Below are 24,554 nucleotides of genomic sequence, written 5' to 3' on the forward strand. Positions count from 1 at the left end.
AGAGTTGGAAAGGGTTTGTAAGAGAATCGTGTGGTTAATTATGTTGAAGGCTAGAGGCGTGGCTCGGACGCCAACCACGATGGCAGAAAATCCTGTGTTCTCCGCTAGAACGTGGAGCGTTTCTTCACATTTTAAGACATCCATTGATGCATTCCTGTTTCCTCGTGGGCCTCACTGCACATGGATATGCTCCTGCTCTTGGGCTCCCTTTAGTTTTTGCTCAAAATCACTGCGCTCTGACAGGCACACTAATTTTGGGATCCTTGTGTATGCGGACACCATTTTGTACAGCATGCCGCTTGTAATTTGCTTTCTCCTCACATGACGATAGCTCTCAGGTATTTCTGGTCCCTTAACTGTCACCTTTATTCAGGCTTCTAAATGACTTTTTTTGCCTTGTTGTGAGCTCTTTATATTAAATGCCTCATTTAAAACCTACTGCCGCTATTTTAGGTGTACGCTGCCTCACACAGCACTTCACATAAATCTCTGGCAGGCTGTTACTCTCCAACCATTTCTGTTGCTTTCTTATTGGAGGTGGCTGGATTGCACAGTAAGGTTCTAGGAGTGCTGTGTAGTGATATTTTGGGCAGGAGCTTTTCATTACAGGGACTGTTGTGATACCTGGACATTCCTGCCTGTCTATACCACAGCACCTTCTTAGGAGTGGGTGCAGGCTTTCACTATCACAGACACTATGGACCAAGTGCTGGATAGTGGATTTATTTATTTATTTTTATTTATTTTGGCTTTTGGGGTCTGTTGTGATTACTTTCTGAACATTTACATTGTGCATCCTTTTTGCCCTTTAATTGATCTTCTGTTCGTTTGTCTTACTCCTAATTTATGTGCAGAATTAAATCCCTACAGAGGCCTAATAAGTTGCTTTATGCAAAAAAAGGCTAGCCATCTGCATGAAACAACTAAGGCTATTTAATCAGGTGCAAAATCTAAATAGGCCAAGAATGACCCTCCCTCTCCTATTGCATCTTCCAATAATTCCAATTTTGGAAACTATTCTTTATGAAGTGAGGGGTTTACAACCTTTTATGAGTGCCACTAATGACAAACTACAGCAGATCAAAGATAGGTGGATTATGATGGAGAGTAGAATGGTAGAAATGGGACAATCTATTAGTTCTTTTTAAGACATTGCTGTGAGGATTTCTTTACTTGAACAAGAGATTTCAAAACATAAACTTCACATAGAGGATTTGGAAAACAGGAACCGTAACAGGAATCTTCATTTGTATGGAGTACTGGAGTTTCTTGAAGGTCCCAATCGTATTGATTTTTTGAAGAAATGACTTTCAGACTTGCTGAGGCTTCCCACTACTCCTCCCTGTGACTTGCAACACCACACTCACTAGCTTGGTTGCCTTAACCTCCTCTCTTCCAGATCCTGAGGCATTAGTATACTCTTTCTAGAATTTACTGATCTCTTTTGTGTTTTGAAAGCAGCTAAAGCCAGGTGGCGCTCGCCTGGCATGATATCTTGATATCTCAAGACATTTACACTGCCGCCAATGCCAGGCATAAATAATTTCTTGCCCTGAGACCCGAAATGAGGCATCACAACATGTTATGGTATCTTACATCCCTGATTACGCCAGATAACCTACAAGGGCACCACTAAATCTTGTGACTATCCCGCTAAACTGAAAATGTACTTCCTAAAGATTTACTCAGGTGCGATGGAAACGGTTGCTCAGAAACCTTAATGTATTGTGTACCTATGTTCTTATCTATGATGGCCTTTCTTTTTAAATTTACTTGTTGCTGCTCGGCTGTCGATCTTATTGTAGTGTTAAAATCTCATGCTCATTTACTCTACAGTATACTCAGATCTGGATATTTCTCCTTGATTGCCATATTTTCCATTCCTTATGTAATCCCTTGTTTACACTCCCTTTTCTCTTCCCCTTTTTTCTGTGAGCGCTTGCATGGACCTTGACTTTCTCTTTTTGCCTTATTCTCATTCTACCTATATTTCTAATATTGTTTTGTCTCCCTTTGCTTTTGTGCAGCTTGTTATACCTGTTCCCGTATGTTTCTTCTCATGTCTTTAATATGTTTAATGTTGTCTCGTGGAATGTTCGTGGGCTTGGACACCCAGTTAAGTGGCAAAACTATCTCACTTATCTAAACTTAATTCAACAATTGCTTTTACACAAGAAACTCATAGCACTGTCTTTGAATCAGATACATTGAAGGGACAATGGATTGGCCAGGTTTTTTTTCTCCAGCGGTTTACCGTAAAGGATGGTGTTGCTATTCTTTGTCACAAATCTTTGAAATTACAAGTTGTTTTAATGGAATGAGATACTAACAATAGATAGGTGGTTGTTAGCTCATGTTGTCCTTGACAATTCACACGTTACCTTGTTTATTATTTATGGTCTGGTCCTGTTAAATCTGACCCAGACTTTTTGCACTCAAACAAGATAAAACTTGCTAATATTGCTAATTGTAATATTATAATATTATTATGGCAGGTAATTTAAATCAATAGGTTGATACCTTCATGGATAGAGCGTCACAATTCAAGTTTAAACCTGACAAATCACACAAAGCATTTCAATCAGCAATTACCTCTAGACCAATATTTGAAGTTTAGAGGACTTGTCACCCTGACAACTTGGAATATTCTTTTTTCTCTGATGTTCATAATTCAATCTCTAGAACTGATTATATTTTAGAAATCCAATTACTACTTCCCATCCTACAATCCTCCGAAATAGGCACCATTTTTACATACGATCATGCCCCAATATTGGTTCCCTAGATATATCTAATATTGCTTCTATAATGGGTAGATAGAGATTTAATAGCTCATTATTACATGACACAAAATTTATTACTGAAGCTAACACATTCATAGAAGAATTCTTTCAATCCAATAACTCTGATGACACATCTGCTGCAAACAATTGGGATGCTTTTAAAGCCTCATTTCAAACATTAAATACGTCCTCCTATTAAATCAAATGAAGGCACTTGAACATGCTTACTTTTCCTCCAAGTTTTCCTTCATGAATTAACTAAATCTAAATCAGACCTAAATAAACTTGTTACTGTAGATGCCTGTAACATCCTGCTTAAAATTGAATCTTAATTGAATGGAGGTCAAAATAAAGCCGTTAAAATGCTTGCTTATTATTTCAAAGTCAAAACGGAATGTATTGCCACTGGATCCATTAAATGAATTAGATGGCACTGTATCAACTTCCAATGCTGATATAATTAATTCTTTTTAATCATTCTATAAAATCTATATTATGAGGACGCTTCCCCATTCAGTCGCACTCTCCAAAGATTTATAAAAGATATTCCTGATCCCCCCTTTCCTTGCAGATACATTTGCTGAATTGGAGGCTGATATTACTCTCCAGAAAGTCTTAGATGCAATTAAATTCCTGAAAACAAAAGAAGGCAAATGACCATGATGGATTTTCAGTTGAGTTTATTATATCTTTATCTCACTTTTCACACTCAAGTCAGTAGAACATTTCAACTCTGTTATTTTTTAGTCCAAATGTAGTGGTTCTTTTTTTAAAGCACTGCTCACCATTTTTTTTATTTTTTTTTATTCCCAACCAAGATAAGGATCCTAAATGTTGCAAAAACTAGAGACCTATTTCCCTTATCAATTATGACTGCAAGATCTTTGCTAAGATTCTAGCTTCCCGTCTAGAGTCTGTAGTCACTCTCCTTGTTAAAACTGACTGATCTAGTTTTATTAAAGGACGACTAGCTTCAGATAGTGCTAGAATGTTTTCCAATATTGTAAGTCAAGCGAAATAATTTAAATCTGCACTTGCAGCTCTTTCATTAGATGGTGAAAAAGCTTTCGATCGTGTTAATTGGCAATTTTTATTTACCACCTTCAATCATTTGGGTTTGGACCTAAGTTCATCTCCTTTATCAAATTATTATATTCTATAATATTCCTCGTGCTAGTGTTTTCGTAAATGTTTTTTCTCTCCCTATATTGATTACATAGAGGTACCAGACAAGGTTACCCTCTATCTCCTCTGTTATTCGTTTTATGTTTAGAGCCTTTTTTGGAACGGATTAGTTGCAATACACTTATATCAGGTTTCAAACATGGCACTCTGGAGATCAAGCTTTCAACATATGCTGATGATATTTGAATATATATTCAATTGCTTGATCTATATGGATCCATTTGGAAAAGTATTTCCTTATTATATATTGTCTCCAGTTACAAATTTAATTTAAATAAACCAAGATCTAACCCCTGAATTCTCTCTTTTATCAATACATGTTTGCCAACACTAATTTTACATGGTGTCCATCCGAAATAACTATTTAGGTGTTTGGTTTTCTTCCAACCTACAAGATACACCTCTTATAACTTTACTATGTTAACACTATCAAAATGATGATTGTCTCCATATTTTGAATATGACTTCCATGTTAACTTTTAAGATTCCTAATAACTATTTTGCACAATTGCATTCTATCTGCACTAAAATTCTTTGGAAGTCTTCACGTTTAGCACTCTCTAAGCTCAACCGTCCAAACTGGAAGGTGGTGTTCGATTTCCAAATTTCAATTTATATCATTCCTACTATCTAATACAATTTTATGTCTTGACTGAATGGTTTCTCTTTATCATTTATATGCCTACTTGTACTTTTATATTTAAAAACTGAATTTTAATGTATTCAATTTTTTTATTAAATAGATTGTTATTTGACAATTGTTTGTTTCAACATTGCTTTTTGCATTCTTTCATTTGGTATACGTTTTTAACCCCTTTGATGCTCATGACGAGCTCGGCTCGTCATGAGGCACAGTGGAGCTGTGCTTATGACGAGCTGAGCTCGTCATGTATAATGGGAGTCAATGTTCTTCAGCACAGAGGGAGAATAAGGCCAGCATCGATGGTGTTAAAGACACATAATCGATTTTTCTATTGGAAAGAAAAAGCTATATCCTATGTACACGAATTCATGAATGATAAGTATATTGCTGCATTTGATTATCTACAAACACTTTATCACATACCTGACTCTGTTGTAGAGGATTATGCATTAATTTCCAATTCCCTTCAATGTTTTTTCTCCAAGTATCACACGAATCCTGAACCATTAATACCAGAATCTGATGTGTTTATTAATATTGCTCCACACTATACAATTCCCAAAGCTGCACTCATTTACAAAATCTTTTCTTCTCTAAATTTAAATATAACCAAAGGTGCCTTAGAATTATCATGGAAGTCCATTTATACTTTTCCTTCTCCTCCCAATTTTGGGATTAAATATGGATGAAACGTTTTACAACTTCCAAAGCTGCTCATACTACCTGGTCACTTTTTTCATTTATCATAGAGAGCTGCCATTACACCAGAACATCAATTTGATATCTCCTTTTCTTGTTTATGCTGGTCTGGCTCTAAATATAATGGTTCATTATTACATTTGTTATTTAATTGTTGCAACATTAAGGGCCATATGTAGGTAGCTTAATACCGGTCGGTAACGGCCGAAAATCGGTAAATTTCCCGTTACCGACGGGTATTTAGCTTTTTCTAATGTAGGTGGCTGGATTTAAGAATTCGGTAATTTACTGATTCGGTAATTCAAGGAATCAGTAAATTACCGAATCCTTAAAATACTGAATTGGTAAATTACCGAATCCTTAAATCCTATGTAGGGAGCACTCAAGTGAGTGCCTTTTTGATTTAAGGATTCGTTATTTACCACCAACTACAAGTTGGTGGTAAATATTGAATACCTTTAAAAAAGCAATTTTGTGCTTTTTGAAAAGTGCCATGTAGCAGACATACCTGCCCTTAGGGCATGTATGTGCGCCACATGTGCACACATGCACGATTCCGGGGTGCAACAGGGTGTCAATGTGACACCCTGCCACCCTTGAATATGCTCCCCCTATTACCGATTCAAGTATTTACCAAATCGGTAATAGTGAATGGCTTCCCATTAATTCCTATGGGCCTCCTGACCTATAGGAATGAATGGGAAGGTATTCCTTATTACCGATTCGGTAAATACCGAATGGGTAATAATGAATATTACCGAATTGGTAAAAATTACCAATTTTCTACCTACATACTATTTACCAATTCTTAAATACAGAATCGGTAAAATTCGGTATTTAGGAATCGGTTAATAGAAATTACCTACATCTGGCCCCAAGACTTTTTGAAATTTAGTCTGTTCTCGATACTTATCGATTTTTTATGTAATATTCCGCTTACATTACAGAATGTTTTTCTAGGTTCTTTATCTCCTGGTCTTGTTCTTATGTGTCCTAGACCACTGCTGTTTGTCCTCTTCATTACACTTGCATTTAAAGTAATACTTTCCTGTTGAAAAGATTTTTCTAGGTTGTCTGTTCTCGCATTGTGGAATTTAATCTGTGATGAGCATAGAATACATTCTGTTTCTTCTTCCACTATTTATCAAAAGATTAAATCTGACTTATACTGGTTACCGCCCTCTACGCCGGGATCGACAAGTCTCTGCTCAGCAAACTCCACATCATACAGAACACCGCAGCCAGACTCGTCCTCTTCATCTCTCGACACAAACACATCTCCCAAAACCTGCGTAACCTCCACTGGCTTCCCGTCGAGAAGAGAGTAACCTTCAAGATACTCACCCACGCTTACAAATGCCTCCACAACATCGGACCCTGATATTTCAAAGATAGAATCTCCTTCCACGTACCTAAGTGGAACCACCGATCTGCCGTCCTCACCTTTGCCGAACCCCGCACATCCGCAGAGCAAGAATGGGTGGAAGAAACTTCTCCTACATAGTGGCCAAGACCTGGAACAAGCTCTTGATCAACATCAGACATTCCCCCATCCTGCACATCTTCAGGAAGACCCTCAAGACCCTCAGGACCTGGCTCTTTGACTGACTGGAGCTGCACCCCCAGCCGTCCCCAGCGCCTTGAGACCCTCACAGGTGAGTAGCGTGCTTAAACTACCTGATTGATTGACCTCTCACTACTTTTCTTTCCTCGCACTCTTCTCCATCCTAGTCCTTTCCTTTTCCCTTCCTCTTTTGTCTTCTTTTCCTTCTTTCTTTCACACTCTTTCTACCTCCCTTTTTGTATAAAAACAAGAAATCTATTTTCTTGTTCACATATATATATATCTCTTAATATTGCAATCTTTTTTTCCCATATGCATTGCTGTATTTGATGGTTATTCTGTATTATGATTTCCTTTTACTTTTCCATTAAAAATGCATTTGAAAAAAAAAGACATTTTGTCGAACGCTGATGAGTAGTCAAGTACTCTGATACCAAAACCCATATTACAAGCACTCTTAAGTCGTCCAGGCCTCATAAGATGAGCACTTTTGTGCTGTCCCCGATTGATTCACAGCCTATGAGGTGTACAAAAGATTGTTTGTTTCTAGATGTTGGTTTAACTGGGAAAGCACCAGTTTTTCTAACAGTTTACGCAGAAAAGGCAGTAGTGAAAATGAACAGACGTTCTGGCCATCTGGGGTCATCGTGGCTTTTTTAGTAGTGCTTTTTTACAATTACTGACTTCCAATCCTTTGAAAAAAATGTCCTTTTCTTTGGGTCCTGGGCAGATCATGGTTTTGCTGGCTGTTTCGTGTAATATAACATTAGCCATTAGGACAGTCCAGAAGCTGGGGGTTCCAGCATCAGGTTGAAGATTTTTAGTGTTAAATGAGGAATGGCACTGATTGTTGGTGTTTCTTATCAACAAGAGAGGGAGGGAAGAGTACACTCTCAGTCCCCCAGGTAGGTAAACTTCAAACAACGAAAGAGTGTAAATCGATGAATGTATAAAAGCACAAAAGGAAAGAAGATGAATATGCAAATCTTATTAGATTTGTATAGGAAGCCCTCACTCACCACCCTCGTTGGTGCCATGCTTCATCATCGGGCCCACCGGGAGAAGCCAAATGCCTCCCCGGTGTGCTACAACGCCTGGTTTACTGCGGAGCTGGTTAGTTGTGAAGATTATGTAAATATGAAAAGGGTTAAAAATGTCCAGATTGTGTCCCACATAAAAACTTTATTCTGTGGCCAATCTGACATATTAAAAGCAATGTGTTTAGGAAACTACCAAGTTAATTGTTTGGCTATTTCCACTTAAAGTGGGGTCAACATGTTTCTGCCCTTGATGTGTGATTTACTGGGCATTCGTCAGAACCATGGGGAGTGCCCCTCGGCGGTATGGGCTCGCTAAGGCCCACCCTGACCAGAGGACGTGAAAGTTAAAAATCGGTGTGAAAAAAGGTGCAAAACGAACAAATTGTTGGTGCTCACAATTAGGGTATTGGTGTTGCGGGTCTGTTCTAGGGGATAAGGTATTAGCTAAGGCTTGGATGGGGCTGAGGCTGATATTCAGAGTAGGCAAATACAACAGGTGATGGACCGAATGTGGATCAATGTCACACACTCACCCCAGTCCAAAGATCTGAGCCCAAATCCATCGTTTTTTGCACTCCACACCACCCTGGGTTAGACAATGGCGATATGCAAATCAGCTCTGACCCTGTGCCCCATGGGAACAGTCCAGTCCGAACTACAAAAGCCATGTCCTTCCCAGAACGGAATCAAGTATCCGAGGACCGGACCGGTTTCGAGGTAACACCTCTCATCAGCCCGGCTAGCTTGACTCCAGTGGTGTGGAGTGCCTGGGACCCACGTCTGGGCATCCCCAGCGCACTTAGGGCGGAATATGCAAATACAACAGGTGATGGACCGAATGTGGATCAATGTCACACACTCACCCCAGTCCAAAGATCTGAGCCCAAATCCATCGTTTTTTGCACTCCACACCACCCTGGGTTAGACAATGGCGATATGCAAATCAGCTCTGACCCTGTGCCCCATGGGAACAGTCCAGTCCGAACTACAAAAGCCATGTCCTTCCCAGAACGGAATCAAGCATCCGAGGACCGGACCGGTTTCGAGGTAACACCTCTCATCAGCCCGGCTAGCTTGACTCCAGTGGTGTGGAGTGCCTGGGACCCACGTCTGGGCATCCCCAGCGCACTTAGGGCGGAATATGCAAATACAACAGGTGATGGACCGAATGTGGATCAATGTCACACACTCACCCCAGTCCAAAGATCTGAGCCCAAATCCATCGTTTTTTGCACTCCACACCACCCTGGGTTAGACAATGGCGATATGCAAATCAGCTCTGACCCTGTGCCCCATGGGAACAGTCCAGTCCGAACTACAAAAGCCATGTCCTTCCCAGAACGGAATCAAGCATCCGAGGACCGGACCGGTTTTGAGGTAACGTGGGTCCCAGGCACTCCACACCACTTGGAGTCAAGCTAGCCGGGCTGATGAGAGGTGTTACCTCGAAACCGGTCCGGTCCTCGGATGCTTGATTCCGTTCTGGGAAGGACATGGCTTTTGTAGTTCGGACTGGACTGTTCCCATGGGGCAACAGGGTCAGAGCTGATTTGCATATCGCCATTGTCTAACCCAGGGTGGTGTGGAGTGCAAAAAAACGATGGATTTGGGCCCAGATCTTTTGACTGGGGTAGTGTGTGACATTGATCCACATTCAGTCCATCACTTGTTGTTTTTGCAATTACCGCCCTAAGTGCGCTGGGGATGCCCAGACGTGGGTCCCAGGCACTCCACACCACTTGGAGTCAAGCTAGCCGGGCTGATGAGAGGTGTTACCTCGAAACCGGTCCGGTCCTCGGATGCTTGATTCCGTTCTGGGAAGGACATGGCTTTTGTAGTTCGGACTGGACTGTTCCCATGGGGCAACAGGGTCAGAGCTGATTTGCATATCGCCATTGTCTAACCCAGGGTGGTGTGGAGTGCAAAAAAACGATGGATTTGGGCCCAGATCTTTTGACTGGGGGAGTGTGTGACATTGATCCACATTCAGTCCATCACTTGTTGTTTTTGCAATTACCGCCCTAAGTGCGCTGGGGATGCCCAGACGTGGGTCCCAGGCACTCCACACCACTTGGAGTCAAGCTAGCCGGGCTGATGAGAGGTGTTACCTCGAAACCGGTCCGGTCCTCGGATGCTTGATTCCGTTCTGGGAAGGACATGGCTTTTGTAGTTCGGACTGGACTGTTCCCATGGGGCAACAGGGTCAGAGCTGATTTGCATATCGCCATTGTCTAACCCAGGGTGGTGTGGAGTGCAAAAAAACGATGGATTTGGGCCCAGATCTTTTGACTGGGGGAGTGTGTGACATTGATCCACATTCAGTCCATCACTTGTTGTTTTTGCAATTACCGCCCTAAGTACGCTGGGGATGCCCAGACGTGGGTCCCAGGCACTCCACACCACTTGGAGTCAAGCTAGCCGGGCTGATGAGAGGTGTTACCTCGAAACCGGTCCGGTCCTTGGATGCTTGATTCCGTTCTGGGAAGGACATGGCTTTTGTAGTTCGGACTGGACTGTTCCCATGGGGCAACAGGGTCAGAGCTGATTTGCATATCGCCATTGTCTAACCCAGGGTGGTGTGGAGTGCAAAAAAACGATGGATTTGGGCCCAGATCTTTTGACTGGGGGAGTGTGTGACATTGATCCACATTCAGTCCATCACTTGTTGTTTTTGATATTCAGAGTAGGGCTGTTGGTGATCGGGGTTGGATGACAGTCGAGCTAAGGGTCTGCTGTGCTCACATTCTCAGCCCCAGCATGGTGAAGGTGTTGATGCATGGGCTGAATAGATAACAAGGGTTTGATGGTTTTGAGTGTGAGTTTGGGACTGACACTCAGTTGTAGGTGGCACTGCTGCTAAAGGGCATAGTCTCACATAATTGTAACTGTAACTGCTGCACGATTCAGATGCCCCAAGTTCTGTTCTGTTGTGTTACAAGGATTTTTAGAGTGCATGGCTGCCCAATGGCTTTCCAACGCTATACATCAAATACGGTACAGACAGCAGGAGAGGAGATTAGCAGAACTGATGGAACATCCACGTCTTCAGTTTTTTCCTAAAGGTGGATTTGTAACTAGGAATCTAAGTTCGTTTGTGGTATTGAATTCCATAACTTGGATGCCAAATATGTGAAAGATCTTCCACCCCACCTGGCTCTTTTTATTCTAGTTGTTTTTATAAACACTTAGTGCCAGATCTACGACATCTGTTGGGGACATATAGGCCAACCAGGTTTCTGATTTTATAGGGTCCCTTTTTAGGTCTCGGCAGCGAGACCTATTGTCGCCGAGTTAACTCTCAACGGAGACAGAGCGGGGCACGCGCGCCGATTTCACATCGTGGGCGCACACGCCCTGCCCCCCGGAGCCGTGCAAATCTCCTGTCCCACAACCTGCTGGTTGTCTCACTTTGGCTTGGATCAGTGTGCGTGCTCTTTGCTCCGTTCATATCCTGACCTTAGACCCAGTATTTGGCCCTAACTATACGGACCTGACCCTGTGCACCTGTAGCCGCTCCAGCTCTTGGCTCTCCCCCGAGGGGGCCCTTCACTCTCCCCGGCTTTGGAGTCACTGGTGCTCTCCTTTATTCCAGTGTTGCTCTCCAGCTCATGTTCCGTCTACCCAGCTCCCAGCCCAGCCCGTACCTGGCTCTCGGTATGCCGCTGGTTCCGGTCTCTTCCTGGTCTCGCGCACCTGCAGCCAGGGGTATCTGCCTCTCCCGTGGGATTCGGAGCCGCAAATCTGACTCCAAGCCACACACCTACCTTGTGGCATAGGCCGGATGGAGGATCCAGGCACGAGCGTGCTCAGCCGTCAACCCTTGCGCTTTTAGGGCACGCGCACTTCAACCATTGGCAATGAGGTAAGCCCGCCAGTGCATTTTTTTTCCTTTGCAACTGCTCTCTGCTCCCCTAACTATATGTATGCTACTTCCATGTATAATGACGCTGTGGCGTTTTTCACATAATTGTGGATTTGCAAAATAATTCATCAGCTGCTGCATAATCTGTAGATTTTTTCCCAAAAAAATGGTTTCTAGCTCAAATAGATCAAATGTTACTATAAACATGAAAGGCCTTCGCTGGTTCCGGGTTGTGCCACATAGTTTGTACTTTTGCTGCATAATTTTAGTGGGTCTGTTTATACATACACAAGAACTTGCACGTTGAACGATTACTCTCCTTTGCATATGATGCCTGTAGAAGTCATGATGCTCGACGTGTTTCTCGTCATTAATCAGGGAATTGTTCTAACTCCTTATCAAATTAGTTACTGATCAGCAAGTTTGTTAGGTATGTTCTTGTTTTTACAACAATGTGTGCAGTATATAATATTGTGACTGTACAGTCACTCGAACGTAAGGTGCCCAGCAGTCTAATGTCTCAAGGTCAACCTCTTCGAAATACACTTTTGACAAAGGCTGAATGCCTTCCCACTATATAGATGCTTGGGCAAAGACCTTTTAACTCTACTCACTGTTTGTATTTAAATGGTTGTTCTTTTCAACTGTTACAACCAGACTTCTTGTAAAGCGCTCTAAACCCCTGTGACCATGCTTGTGCTAAATAAAAAGTAGTTCTGTGTGGCCCATTGAAGGCCAACTGATGCAAACCTGCTGCTACTGTTGAGGAACACAAAAGACGTTGCCTTCTGCCTGCTCGTTTTCGTAGTTCCTTCAAGTGCAATCATATCCCTATCTTAGCATTTTGTATTGTTTCTGCATAACGTAACTGCAACATGTTTGGAGCTCCCTACCTTCCACGACCCTGCATGACTCCAAAACACGTCTCACTTAAGCTACTGTGCAAACCCATGCATACTTCCATTATTCTCAACATATGGGTAGACTTTTACACAAAGATGGCAGTGTGCATATGCTTCTGTAAGGAAAAGTTTATCTTTGTATGATCACCCCCGACTTTTTAGGGCTCGCCTTGCGTTGCAGCGTTGTGTTGCCTCCCCAAGTGGTGCAGACCGGTGCACAAGCAGACTCCTGTCTGTGAACGCGCTTCCCAGAAACAGGCGAAGACTGCAGGCGCCGCCACTGGCACGAGCCGCAGGGAAAGCACGAGCCGCAGGGAACGCCAACGTGCGCGCTCACGGCGTCACTCTCCTGCCCTCCCGTGTCTCTTCCAAGGCTGTTCCAGGCCCGACTTGTTGTCCTTGTGTTCCTTGTTTACATAGCGCAACTAGACCCGAAGGGCTCAGAGCGCTTTACATGAGCACCAGTTGCATTACAGACAAATACATTAATTTTTAGGCACGGAGATATTAAGTGATTTACTAAGAATCCCAGGATGTTTAAGTCTCCGTCACACACTAACCTGGTTCCCTAGCTGCAAGGTCAGCCGCTCTAGCCGTGACGCCACACCCTATCGTTTGGGTTAACAGACCGCAGCTCGAATGAATAGTCATCCCAGTTTTTGGAGTAAAGAAAATATGTAAAAGGTCACCGGTAGGAAACAAAAACAACCATACTGCGTGACCGTAGCCACTGACGTGAAAAAGGAGCATATATTGACCAATAAGACGAGGACGCGCACCGACCAATCGCCATCTGCGTGAATGGACCAATCATAGAGTTACTTACATTTGTTTCCCAGGAACTGTATATTACAGCCGGTCCATCTGTTCTGCAAACCGAGGGCTGTACTTAGTACTGTGCAGAGAACTCTTAGTGAGTGCACGGTTGCAAAATCCTCTCGGAGATTACCAGGAGACAAGATGGCAGCGGCAGAGGCTCAGAAAGTGCTTGTATACAGTGGAAGCGGAGCTCTGGGATCTAAATGCTTGGAATATTTCAAATCGAGGAACTTGGTAAAATGATTTACTGTTACACCATCAGTAACCAACTGTATCTGTTTCTCACTTAACAGTAACCATATGCTGCATGCCATTGATTAGTTGGAAAGAAAAGTGCCGCTGAGGGTCAGCAGACACTTTGAAATGCAGATGAGATTTGCAAATGTGTCATATCTCTCCCAGTAGCAATTGTTTTGCTGTCAGTGTTTAGAAGCAGCTCCGACTCATGCGTGCATGTTCCATTTGTGTATTGCTGAAAGTAAGTAACAACGATACTTCACATTAGCGTATTCTTTTCTCGTTTGTCCAGTTCGTTACTTTCCATGTTTTATATTGTTCACAATGTAGTATTCTTTACTATATCAGTTTTATGTATGTAACTCCGTTATAATTTTTCTGGCATTGTTTAAACCTTTTATATAGACCCCAGTATGTCTGATCAGCAGTGTATGCGTTGGAAGGTCTGTGACCGATTACTGCTCTTGAGAGTGTCACAGCGAGACTTCTCATCTCTCACTCTGTTGGGGTGGATGGGTCTCACATGTTTACTCACTGACCCAATATACATGAATATTTATTGTGAGCCTTGTCAGATTAGTGGCCTCTTGTACTTAAAATTCACCCTGTTTCTGCTAAAATTTTGACTTTTGTTCGAACTCGTCCTTGGACTTTGAGAGACAGCTCTGATAGGAATAACCTGGACTTTGACTTCGCCATGGACACTCTCACAGAGGTCGGTTCATCAGAGGAGATTCAACCCTCGTTACACAAATATGACCACACCTTGTTAGAAAACGACCAGCAGAGGTCAGTAAAATACCCGAATCACTTTAGCATTCTCTAGATTTCCGTCCATAGAAATTGTCTTCCACGAGCACCCGTAGACAATAATATTATTTTCAAATCTTGTATTTTCAGTGATATGAACACCGAAGGCCTAGATTCTATTTTAAAAACTGAGCTTTGGACTATACCATTTCCCGCTGAATGGCAATATTTCTATCCATGCTTTCCCATATGTGTCACACAGTTTGGAGCTTACTTTCCCTCCATGTTAAAGAACGGTAGATGTTTCAGCACCCAGGGTAATGTGCTGCATAGCTAAGTACATATAAGGTCCCAAAGGCGAGACCGTTTGCATTGCAAATGCTTTTTTTGTAGGTGGCTCTATGTGTGGGTGGCTCTGTCTGTGTGAGGGTGGCTCTGTGTTGGTGGCTCTGTCTGTGTGAGGGTGTCTCTGTGTAGGTGGCTCTATGTGAATGACTGTGTGGGTGGCTCTGTGTGGGTGGCTCTGTATGTGTGTGTGGGTGGCTCTGTGTGGGTGTAAATGCAATAGGTCATGCATTTGTGAGCGTTTAAGCTATTGGCATTGTAAATGACAGTGCCATTTATTTAACAATTAAGCTATTGACAATGTAAATCACAATGCCATTTATTTATGATTTAAAAAAAAATGTCATGAGCAATGCCAATAGCTCTACCTTTAATAATGCAGACACCATTGCATTGTAAATGCTTGTTATTTATGGCTCTGTGCATTAGGCAGTGTGCTTTAAATTTGCCTCTAGCCTCAATCGGTAGCCAGTGTAGTGTTCTTAGATACTTTTCCACTGGTTCCTGAATTGGGACCATGCACAGAGGTCTGACCACAGCATTCTGCACAACCTGTAGTCTCTTGAGGACATATTTAGGTGCGCCCCGAAAGAGAGAGTTATCATAATCCAGACGTGATGTGGCCAGTTCATGTATTACCGTCTTTCTTAGCTGTAAAGGGATAAGCATGGTATGTATAGAATGATCTAGAAACTGAGAGTGCCAGAGGCCTCTTCCCCAGTATTGTGATTGATTGATTTTAAATGTTTTAAAGTGCGTGATTGGCCACAGGTGTCTTGGCTCTAGCTTAATACTATGTTCTATAACCTAAGATCAGGATAGATAAAACACTGAATTTGGAATAGCTATTGTGCTATAGAAACCAGACAAGTTTTTAGCTGCTTATGAAATTGGAGAAAATTAACCTGGCATTTAAGATGGAAGGTCATGGCATTCCACAAATTATAGGTGGAATTTACAAAACTGCGACATCCTCATTCCACTTTCTTGACTCTGGAAACCGTAATCCATCTAGAGGTGGATGATTGCGGTGTTCTTTTTGAGGAATACCACCAGAATTTACTTCTAAAGTACTGCGGACAGTGGCAGCCACCACACAAAGATGGTGGGACGGGAGGAGGGGGGAGAACGGGTGGTGAGGGGGATTGAGGGTAAAAGTAAAATATTTTTTTAAACTTACCAGTCACTGACCCGATGTCGACGGCTGCCTCAGTGCTTTACTCCGGGCAGTCTCTGGGAAGGCACAGGCTGCCCAGCCAATCCATATGCTGCTCTAATGCTATGAGAGCAGCGCCAGGATTGGTCTGAGCGGTCTGCTCTGCCTCTCAAACACTGCCTGAGAGCCTGCAGCTTTTCTACAACTCGGCTGTGAACACAGGCGAGTTGGAGAAATAGAAGTGCGCATGTCTGTTTGACAGGCCTGAGATGGATGGCCAAACTTACATAAACACTTTTAAGTACTCACACCTGTCTGTTATGGCCCAGCCCTCCCTGTATACACACTAAGGGGGTCATTAGGATAGCGGACGGACTTGCGTCGGTCCGCGACCCCAGAGCAGGAGGGAACCTCCGCATGGCATGCGGAGTTCCCTCCTGTGCAATTAGGATGTGACCGCAAGGGTTGCGGTCACATCCTCTATTTTTAACATTGCGGCGGGTGGAGCTTCAAGCTGCACCTGCAGCAATGTGAAAAACGCATGCATTGCTTTTGTATGTAGAAAGTGGCAGGCACAGCGCGGTGCCTGCCGCTTACTGCAAACAAATGCAGGGGGGTACCATAGGTACCCCCCATGTGCACCCCCCACCCCCACTTCACCTAGGGGGCCCGCAACGGGCCCCCGCAGTGAAGTTACACATGCTTTTCCACGACCGAAAAGCCGCCGCGGAAAAGCATGTTTCCATGCACATCCTAATCTGGCTGACGGTGTCTGAGAGACACCGTCACCATATTAGTGCCTTTCTGCCGCGGTTGTAAGCCAACCGCGGAGGAAAAGCTGCGGACGGAAACCAGGACTCACCAGCCATCCTAATGTGGCGGTGGGTCTTGGTGGGTCCGCAGAGGATTTTCCGCATCCTCCAGGCCGGCGGTGGCTTCCGCCGGCCCGGGGGATGCGGAAAATCCTCCATCCTACTGAGGCCCATAGTTAGCCAGAACCCCGCACAGTGAAAAAAAATGATATTATTGTTTTAATATCATTTTATTTTTCTGTGTCATAGTCTGACCGGGGGCGACCCTCCTCTGCCATTACGGAGAAGCAACCCCTGACTGCGGACCAAATCCACGCAGTGCTTTATGTGCCAGGCATAAGGCCTTAAAGGCGATCCTTTTCCTGACAGGGAGACAGTGAAGCTCTGCCAATGCAGCGGTTAATGACGTAAACTTGGTATTCTTCTTTAGCAAGCTACACGCTGTGTTCTGTAGCATCTGAAGCTTGTTTAGTGGTCTCTTTTTATTGCCCAAATAGAGGGCATTGCAATAATCAAGTCTAGATAAAACTAGGGGAAATGCCTACTGACTTTTGCAGGTCAGGTGGAATGAAGGGTACACCTTCCTTAGCATTTTATAATAAAAAACACACGAGGTTGCTAATTTGTTGACTTGTTCCACGAATGACAGCTCAGCATCAAATATGACCTCTAGATTTATTACTTTTGAAACCGACAGGGGAAGAGGACCAAGAGACAGAGGCCACCAAGATTTGTTTCCCGAAAAGGACAACCTCCGTTTTTTGGGTGTCTAATTTAAAAGTTACTTTTCATCCAGTTTATAATGGCCTGCATACAGTTATTGAATAGATAATAAATAGCGTAAGGTTGAGGAATTATCCCAGGGGAACTCTGCCGGCAGATTAAAAGATCTCGAATTAAACTCCCCAAGGGACAGAAGGTTACAAGCAGATCTTGTAATACCGATTACTGCTAGCTGCTCCAGATGAACTATATGGCCATCAGTATCGAAGGCTGTGGAATGGCCCAGAAGGACTGATGATTAATCCGATCATTGTTAATAGTGAGTCTGATTTCTCCTGAGACTGCAACTAAGGCACTCTCAGTGCTGTGGCCAGACCGAAAGCCGAACTGTGATACATTAAAAAAAAAATTGTCCTCCAGATATTCTGACAGAGTTCTGTTGAGATGCTTCTCGACGACCTTAGCAGGAAAAGGCAATCAGGATATAGGTCGATAATTACTTTCCATCATTGAGTCAATAGAGGGTATTTTCAAAAGTGGTAAGACCAAAGCTTTTTTCAATTTCCACAGGAAAGCAACCCTCCCTAATCATGTTATTTAATAGCATCGTAAGTGTTGGGGCATTTTATGAGCCATTTTATGCATTAGCTTGGATGGAACGGGGTCTGAAGGGGTCCTTGATTCTGTATGCACAATTAACTCAGGCACGCGATCATCTGTGCGTGGTAGAAAGATGCAAAGCTCAGCATTCTTAGATTCTAGAAAATAAATGTCAGCCCTCTGATCATGCGATGATCTAAAAGAATAAAATTCGGTATAAACTGCTTCAACTTAATCTTTATCATGTTGCAAATGTCTCACAGAAGGACTGGCTCAGGGAGGGGTCGGTAGAGAAATTGAGTAATATTTCGTTGCTGCCTCAATAATGTTTTTTTATACTCCTGAATAAGTCTTCTGTACTTAACTTTTTCATCATCCCTGTTGCATGATCTCCATATCTTATCTTGTCTACGACATTTCTGCTTCATTTCTCTAAATTTATTGGGGGATCGTGGTGCAGATGGACATTTCTATATGTTTTCTCAGGAACCAAATGGGAGATCGCAGAGATCACTACTGTGTTGCGTAAGTGAAAAGGGTTAGATGGCTTGGACACTGAGAGCTGCATAGCTGACACTCAGTGTCTCAACCCTAGGGTGATGTGGGTGCTGAGAGATTGAGGTGCTGGCATGGCTCACCTGGCAGGGCATGGTTCCTGGCTGCAGGTCCGCTGCTGGTCGTCCGGCCGGCTGTGCGAGTCACAATATCGCTCTTCTACAATACCTAGGAGCTTCTCCACACAGAGCACAATCTGCCTCTGTACACCTGTGAGGAGCAGAGAAACAGAGCATTGAGGAAAGTCCCAATCATGATCGCATGAGCACACCTGTTCAAGTGCTTCGCCTACTGTCAGCATGGCTACTGCTCCAGATGGATGCCCCACACATATGCAAACACCGACACATACATATTGCCTCAAGCTTGTTATAAATAAATACCTGTTATCTGAGACCTGTCTCCTACACCTTTAGCTTCAGATATTTGCAACACTTAAAAGTTACAACACCTGGAACTTCAGAGTTCCTACAGACATATGTGGGCTTGTCCTTAGCCTCACGCTTGCAGTTTTACCTGCCACACTCCATCACCCACGAGGGGGCTGAGAGCTAGATCACACATCTGCAACGTAAGCTCTGTGACCCAGAGTGGCAGCTGCAGACCTTTACTTCACACTTGCAGCCTAGGAGCAGCACTCCACACCGATTGCCTCAAATCTGCACTACAAACCTTCAGCCTCATACATTCAACCTCTGAAATCCAACACAGACATTCACCCTCTCCATCACACACCTTCAGCCTCATACCTCTGGCCTCAGCACGGTTCCATTGTTAGGACAAAAGTACTCCTCGCATAGAAAACTGTGCTGCCCTATCCTGTACATTTATGACCTGCTCTTTGGTTTCCCTCCAGTAAACTTGACAATCTGAGAGTGCTTCACGTTTGTACTGTGCTGTTTGTCAGCAGAGCTAGGCTCTTATCACAGTGGGCGGCCCCAAAAAGACCACTCTGGGCTATTGCTTCATCATCCTAGACTATGAGATTGCTAATGTTGATGGCAGCATGATTCTCAACCAAAGGTACTGGTCTGTTTAACTTCACTCACATGGGACTGCCCACTAGCTCTACCTTGTAACGGTCCTAGGATACCAGTGGCAAACAGCAGTGCCATAACCACTTAACCACTTGCTGCCCGGGACAAGAAACTGTTACAGGCACACACCAGCAACCTCACGTAAGTGCTCTCAGGCCCGCACATGACGTATATAAAGGGCTCATTAACCGGACAGAATGAACCATGTTAATCTGGGGTAAGGTGTATTGCATCTCACTCTTAGAAATGGCTAGATGTGTCAAACGCTTTTGCAGGACCTGTGCTTATTTTGAACCGGTGTTTGAAGGTTGGGTCAGCAGTACTAATTATTGGGAACCGTCACTTATTTTTTCCCTATTAGACTTTGACTCAGATTACGGCAGAGAAAAACACACAGGGAGGAAACGAGGAAGAGAAAGACAGAACATCTAGACCAAGAGAAATGGATTAAATAGGCCTGATGTAAAATCAAAACTACACAGCCTTGGTGTTCAACACACCGACATTTAACAGTGCCAGCCATGGACGTCTGATAAAAGTTTTGAGTTCCAGCACTGGTGGTCCTCACCCTCATGTGAGACCAATGTGGGGCCTCTTTGGTGCATGAGGAAGACCTCGCTCAAAAGGAAAACAATGTCCTTGGACATAGTTTGAGGCAGCACCAGCATATGGTGCATTCAAGTGGCGGCCTACATTATCTGCGACATGATGAATCTATCACAAAAGCAGGTGAGGTCTGCTTTTGTGATATAGAAATAAATTTAGCAGTGGCTTTGTGGGTCCACAATGAACGAGCCCAGCGGCAAATAGGCTCATCTTCAACTTCCTTGTGATAGTACTGAAGAGGGCTCCTTGTAAACCCTAGACTAGGAGAACCCTTGGATGCTGATCACAATTATAGCCGTCCATTAACCAGCATTGGCAATATGTGTTACATAGTAAATAAATCAAGCCTACTGCCTTTGTATACATTTTTCATAATGAACAGAGTTTCATAATAAACAAATCTATGACATATAAGATACCTTTTCCTAGTGATCATTGGCTTGCTACGATAACCAAGACAGGCTTACTGCATTGAATTTGAGCTTTCACACAAGGCAACCATCGGGCACACATTCATAAAATTACAAAAGTATACAAAATTAGAGTTGGAAAAATGTTTTTTTCCTAAGAGGGTCTAACAAGGATTCTCACAGTGCACATTTTATATGCCTATAGTTTGTCAAAGAGGGTAACAAACACCAAAAAGCTTGCCTACTACGGTAATCTGTGAGATTCCCTGTAACAAAATTCCTACTTGCAGGCTTTAATACGGAAAAACAACACTCCATATTTAAATACCTATTGACTTTAATATATGCTTTCACAATTTATATGTCAGGCTAATGTATTTACCATTAATTTTCATAACAATCCGGCCTATAACCTTTATTATTGGCTTACCACCATACGCAACTGAGACGTACTGTGTTGGGCAAAGGATGTTTCATGAGGCAACAATCAAGTATACTGTAATAAAATTATAAATATGTACAAAATTACTGTACAATATTATCAATGCCTTCTAATAAAGCCTAGTAAGGATTAACATTGTGCAAATCCTCTATCCCTGCGGTTTGTTCGGGTGGGTCACCAACACAAAAACCCTCACCTATTACGATAATCAGCGAAATTAGATGTAACAAAATACCTGTATATGAGCTTCAGCACAGTGTCATAGCAATCCACACTTAAAACCCCATTGTTTGTAACACATACTTATCATAATAGGTATGATCAAGCCCACTTGCTTTGTCATAACTTTTCATCATAACAGATCACACCCAAGTAATCTGACGTAATTTTTTGCCAGTGAACCGAAAAGGCCCGTATCCTTTACCATTGGCTTGATACTATAACCAACACAGGTCTACTGAAGTGTGCATAAAGTGGAAACCATCATGCATGCAGTTATAAATTACAAATATGTACACAATTACAGTTAGCAAAACAACAAAACCGTTCACAGTAGGACATAACATGAATCCTCAAAGTGAAAATCTTCTACTTCCAGGATCTGTCAGAGTGGGTGACCTACATCTGTGCGATTAGACATAAAAAATACATGTCCCCAGCTTTTAGCATAGCATAATAAGAATCCACTGTTAGAGGCAAATTAGCTTTAACAAATACTTTTCACAATAAATAGGCCAGGCCTACTGCCTTTGTCATAACTTTTTATAATAAACAGACTAGGCTTATGGCATGTGGCATAACTTTTCCCAGAACACCAAACAGCTCTATAGCTGTTATTGTTGGCTTGTCCCCAAAACCAACTTAGGGCCTTCTGTACTGAGCGTACGCTTTCCTGCACGGCAACCATCATCCATAAAATTACAAATATTTACAAAATTACAGTTCTCAAAGCAAAATATTATCTCTCCTATGAGGACCTAAGAAGGATTCTCATATTGCAAATCTTCTGTATAGACGGTTTGTCAGAGGGTGCAACCAAAAAAAACAAAATCCTTGCTTTCTGCTAAAGTCTTTGGGATCCCAGGTAAGTAGCCTGTATCAGAGAGCAGTGAGACCAGTCGTGGCTGTCAACTCTATTGCTTATAACTATCCACCCTTAAATACCTGTTGACTTTAACATATGTTTTTGCACAATAAATAGGTCAGGCCTTTATCGTAACTTTTCATACCAAACAATTGGTCCATTACCTTATAATCCCTCTTAAGAGAGTATAATAAGGATTATCTAGAGCACACCTTCTGACCCCATGGTTTGTTCTGGTAGGTCACTAACCCCAAAACCTTGTCTGCTACAGAAATCTGTGTGATTGCATGTAACAAAATTCTTATCTGCGGTTTTTCGATAGAGTAATAACCCTTAACCCCTTCTATGCTCATGACGGAGCCGCTCTGTCAAGAGCCTCGGTTGAGCTGTGCTCATGACGGAGCGGTTCCGTCATGGCCCGCTCGGCGCGCCTGCGCGGCGCGAATTCCGTGCCTGCGCTGGACGTTCCATTGAGCGGGCAGGCAGGTCATGAGCACAGCTCAACCGCGGCTCATGACGGAGCGGCTCCGTCACGAGCATGCGAGCACCGCTCGGCCCCCCCGCCCCCTTAGCGCTGCGGCGGAATTCCCGCCGCAGCGAAGGGGTTAAATGGATGGAAGTTAACATATGCATTTTGTAATTAATCCTTCAAATCTACTGATTTTATCATAACATTTCATAATAAGCAAACCAAGCTTACAACCATGGCGTGCCGCCATAACCCCCTTAGTTCTGTTGTCTTGAATGCAAGCTTTGCCACAAGCAAAAAATGTGCAATACCATTACCAGCATTCTTTTCAGGGGATGCACAGAACTACTGCCCAATCAAATCCTGTATCTGGGGCAACTAAAATGTGGGTGGACCCCAGGCCCCTCTCAGGAGTACTCTGAAAACTCTATTTTGTTGATCACATAAGGTATTGACAACTGCAGTGGCAAACCAGACCTAGAAATGTCAATGTTTCCTTTCTGTTGTAGCCTTCCAAATGTTCTTTGCAGTTCACAGCATTTTAATGGAAAGTTAAAGGTGGACCAGCGTTGCTGTGCATTAGATCTCTAATTGAAACTTTTAGAGATTGAGATCTGTTTTAATCACACCCATCCTAGGATGGTAATCGCAACCATTAGGGGACAATTTTCACAGCAATAGAGGACATTAAAGGCCTGATTTTGAGTTTGACGGACAAGGTATGTACCGCCGCAGAGGCGGAGTGCTTTAGAGATATCTGCCGCCCAGAAGACATCTCCTGCATCTCCAGGATTCACCATCATAGCTGTTCCTGGCAATGTATTGAAAGTTTGACGGACTTTCAATGTTTTTTTATGTTCAAAAACAAAATTCCTAAGACCCGCCCTCCGCCATGGGAGTTGTCTCTCATGGTGTGAAGGTCACAGTGAAAACTTGTCATTTTTCTGCGTAATCTAAAGAGCGAGGGGGGCAAATGGCAAAACCTCAGATGGCCATTACTTTTTCGGGGCGTCAGACATGTACTCAGCAGCGGAGGTGGAGTAGTCTCCACAGTCGACACACTGAAGGCCAGCCAGACTCTAAATGAGGCGGTGGACCTTCAATTTGACGGAGTACCCTCTCTGCCAAACATTAAATTGGGCCCTAAATTCTCTGTGCCTTGTTAGTGGTGTAATAAAACCTTAGTGCAAAATTTGGCAAATGATCTATAAAGTGTTAACTTAGACTAGCTTGTCACAAATATACAAAGGAGCTGGCTGAGAGGGAGATATTTAACACATGGGCCTTCGAAACCCTCTCACTTTCAAGCAACACATCAAATTGCACTGCTGCATTGCATGAAATATTGGTAAATCTGCCCTCTATGTCTAGGTGGGTTTTATTCAGCTGTGCTTGGTAAGACACTATAGGTCTGGTAGGGGCTAAGCTCACAGCCTTGGCCCTCTGTGCCTGGTAAAGGACATGCCCACAGCCTGGGCAATCGGTGGATTTTTGCTCACAGCCTGGAAAATTCATTTCTAGTGAGGGGTTATGCTCACACCCCAGCCCTTCTCTCCCCTGAATGCAAGCCATACCCATCCCCTTGGCACACTGTCTAGGTGGTAAGTATGCTCACGCCCTGAACACTCAGTCTGGAAAGGGTTCTGCCCACACCCTTGGCACTAGTCGGGGCTCTGCTCTCTCCTTGGGCGCTACATGCTTTGTCACGTGAAAACATCACGATTTGCTGAAACCTTTCCAAGAGCCGCGCGCTCGTTACCACGCGAGGCTTCAGGCAGGCAGCGTCGGCCGCTGCAGGGGCTGAGAGGCCATTGTCAGCGGAAACAATGCA

The 24,554-nt window shown here is 43.4% G+C and overlaps 1 protein-coding gene across 1 annotated transcript in view; it reads right to left on the bottom strand.

The window, feature by feature from the left end:
* The window catches only part of ADAMTS7 (ADAM metallopeptidase with thrombospondin type 1 motif 7), a 594,575-nt gene that overhangs the window by 169,878 nt on the left and 400,143 nt on the right, over positions 1–24,554 (bottom strand). Inside the window, exon 17 of the mRNA XM_086957915.1 lies at positions 18,759–18,885. Coding sequence (XP_086814041.1) covers positions 18,759–18,885 — 127 coding nt within the window. The remainder of the gene's footprint in view (positions 1–18,758; positions 18,886–24,554) is intronic.

The sequence above is a fragment of the Lissotriton vulgaris genome, chromosome 2_1 (genome assembly GCF_964263255.1).
Source record: "Lissotriton vulgaris chromosome 2_1, aLisVul1.2, whole genome shotgun sequence".
Lineage (NCBI taxonomy): Eukaryota > Metazoa > Chordata > Amphibia > Caudata > Salamandridae > Lissotriton > Lissotriton vulgaris.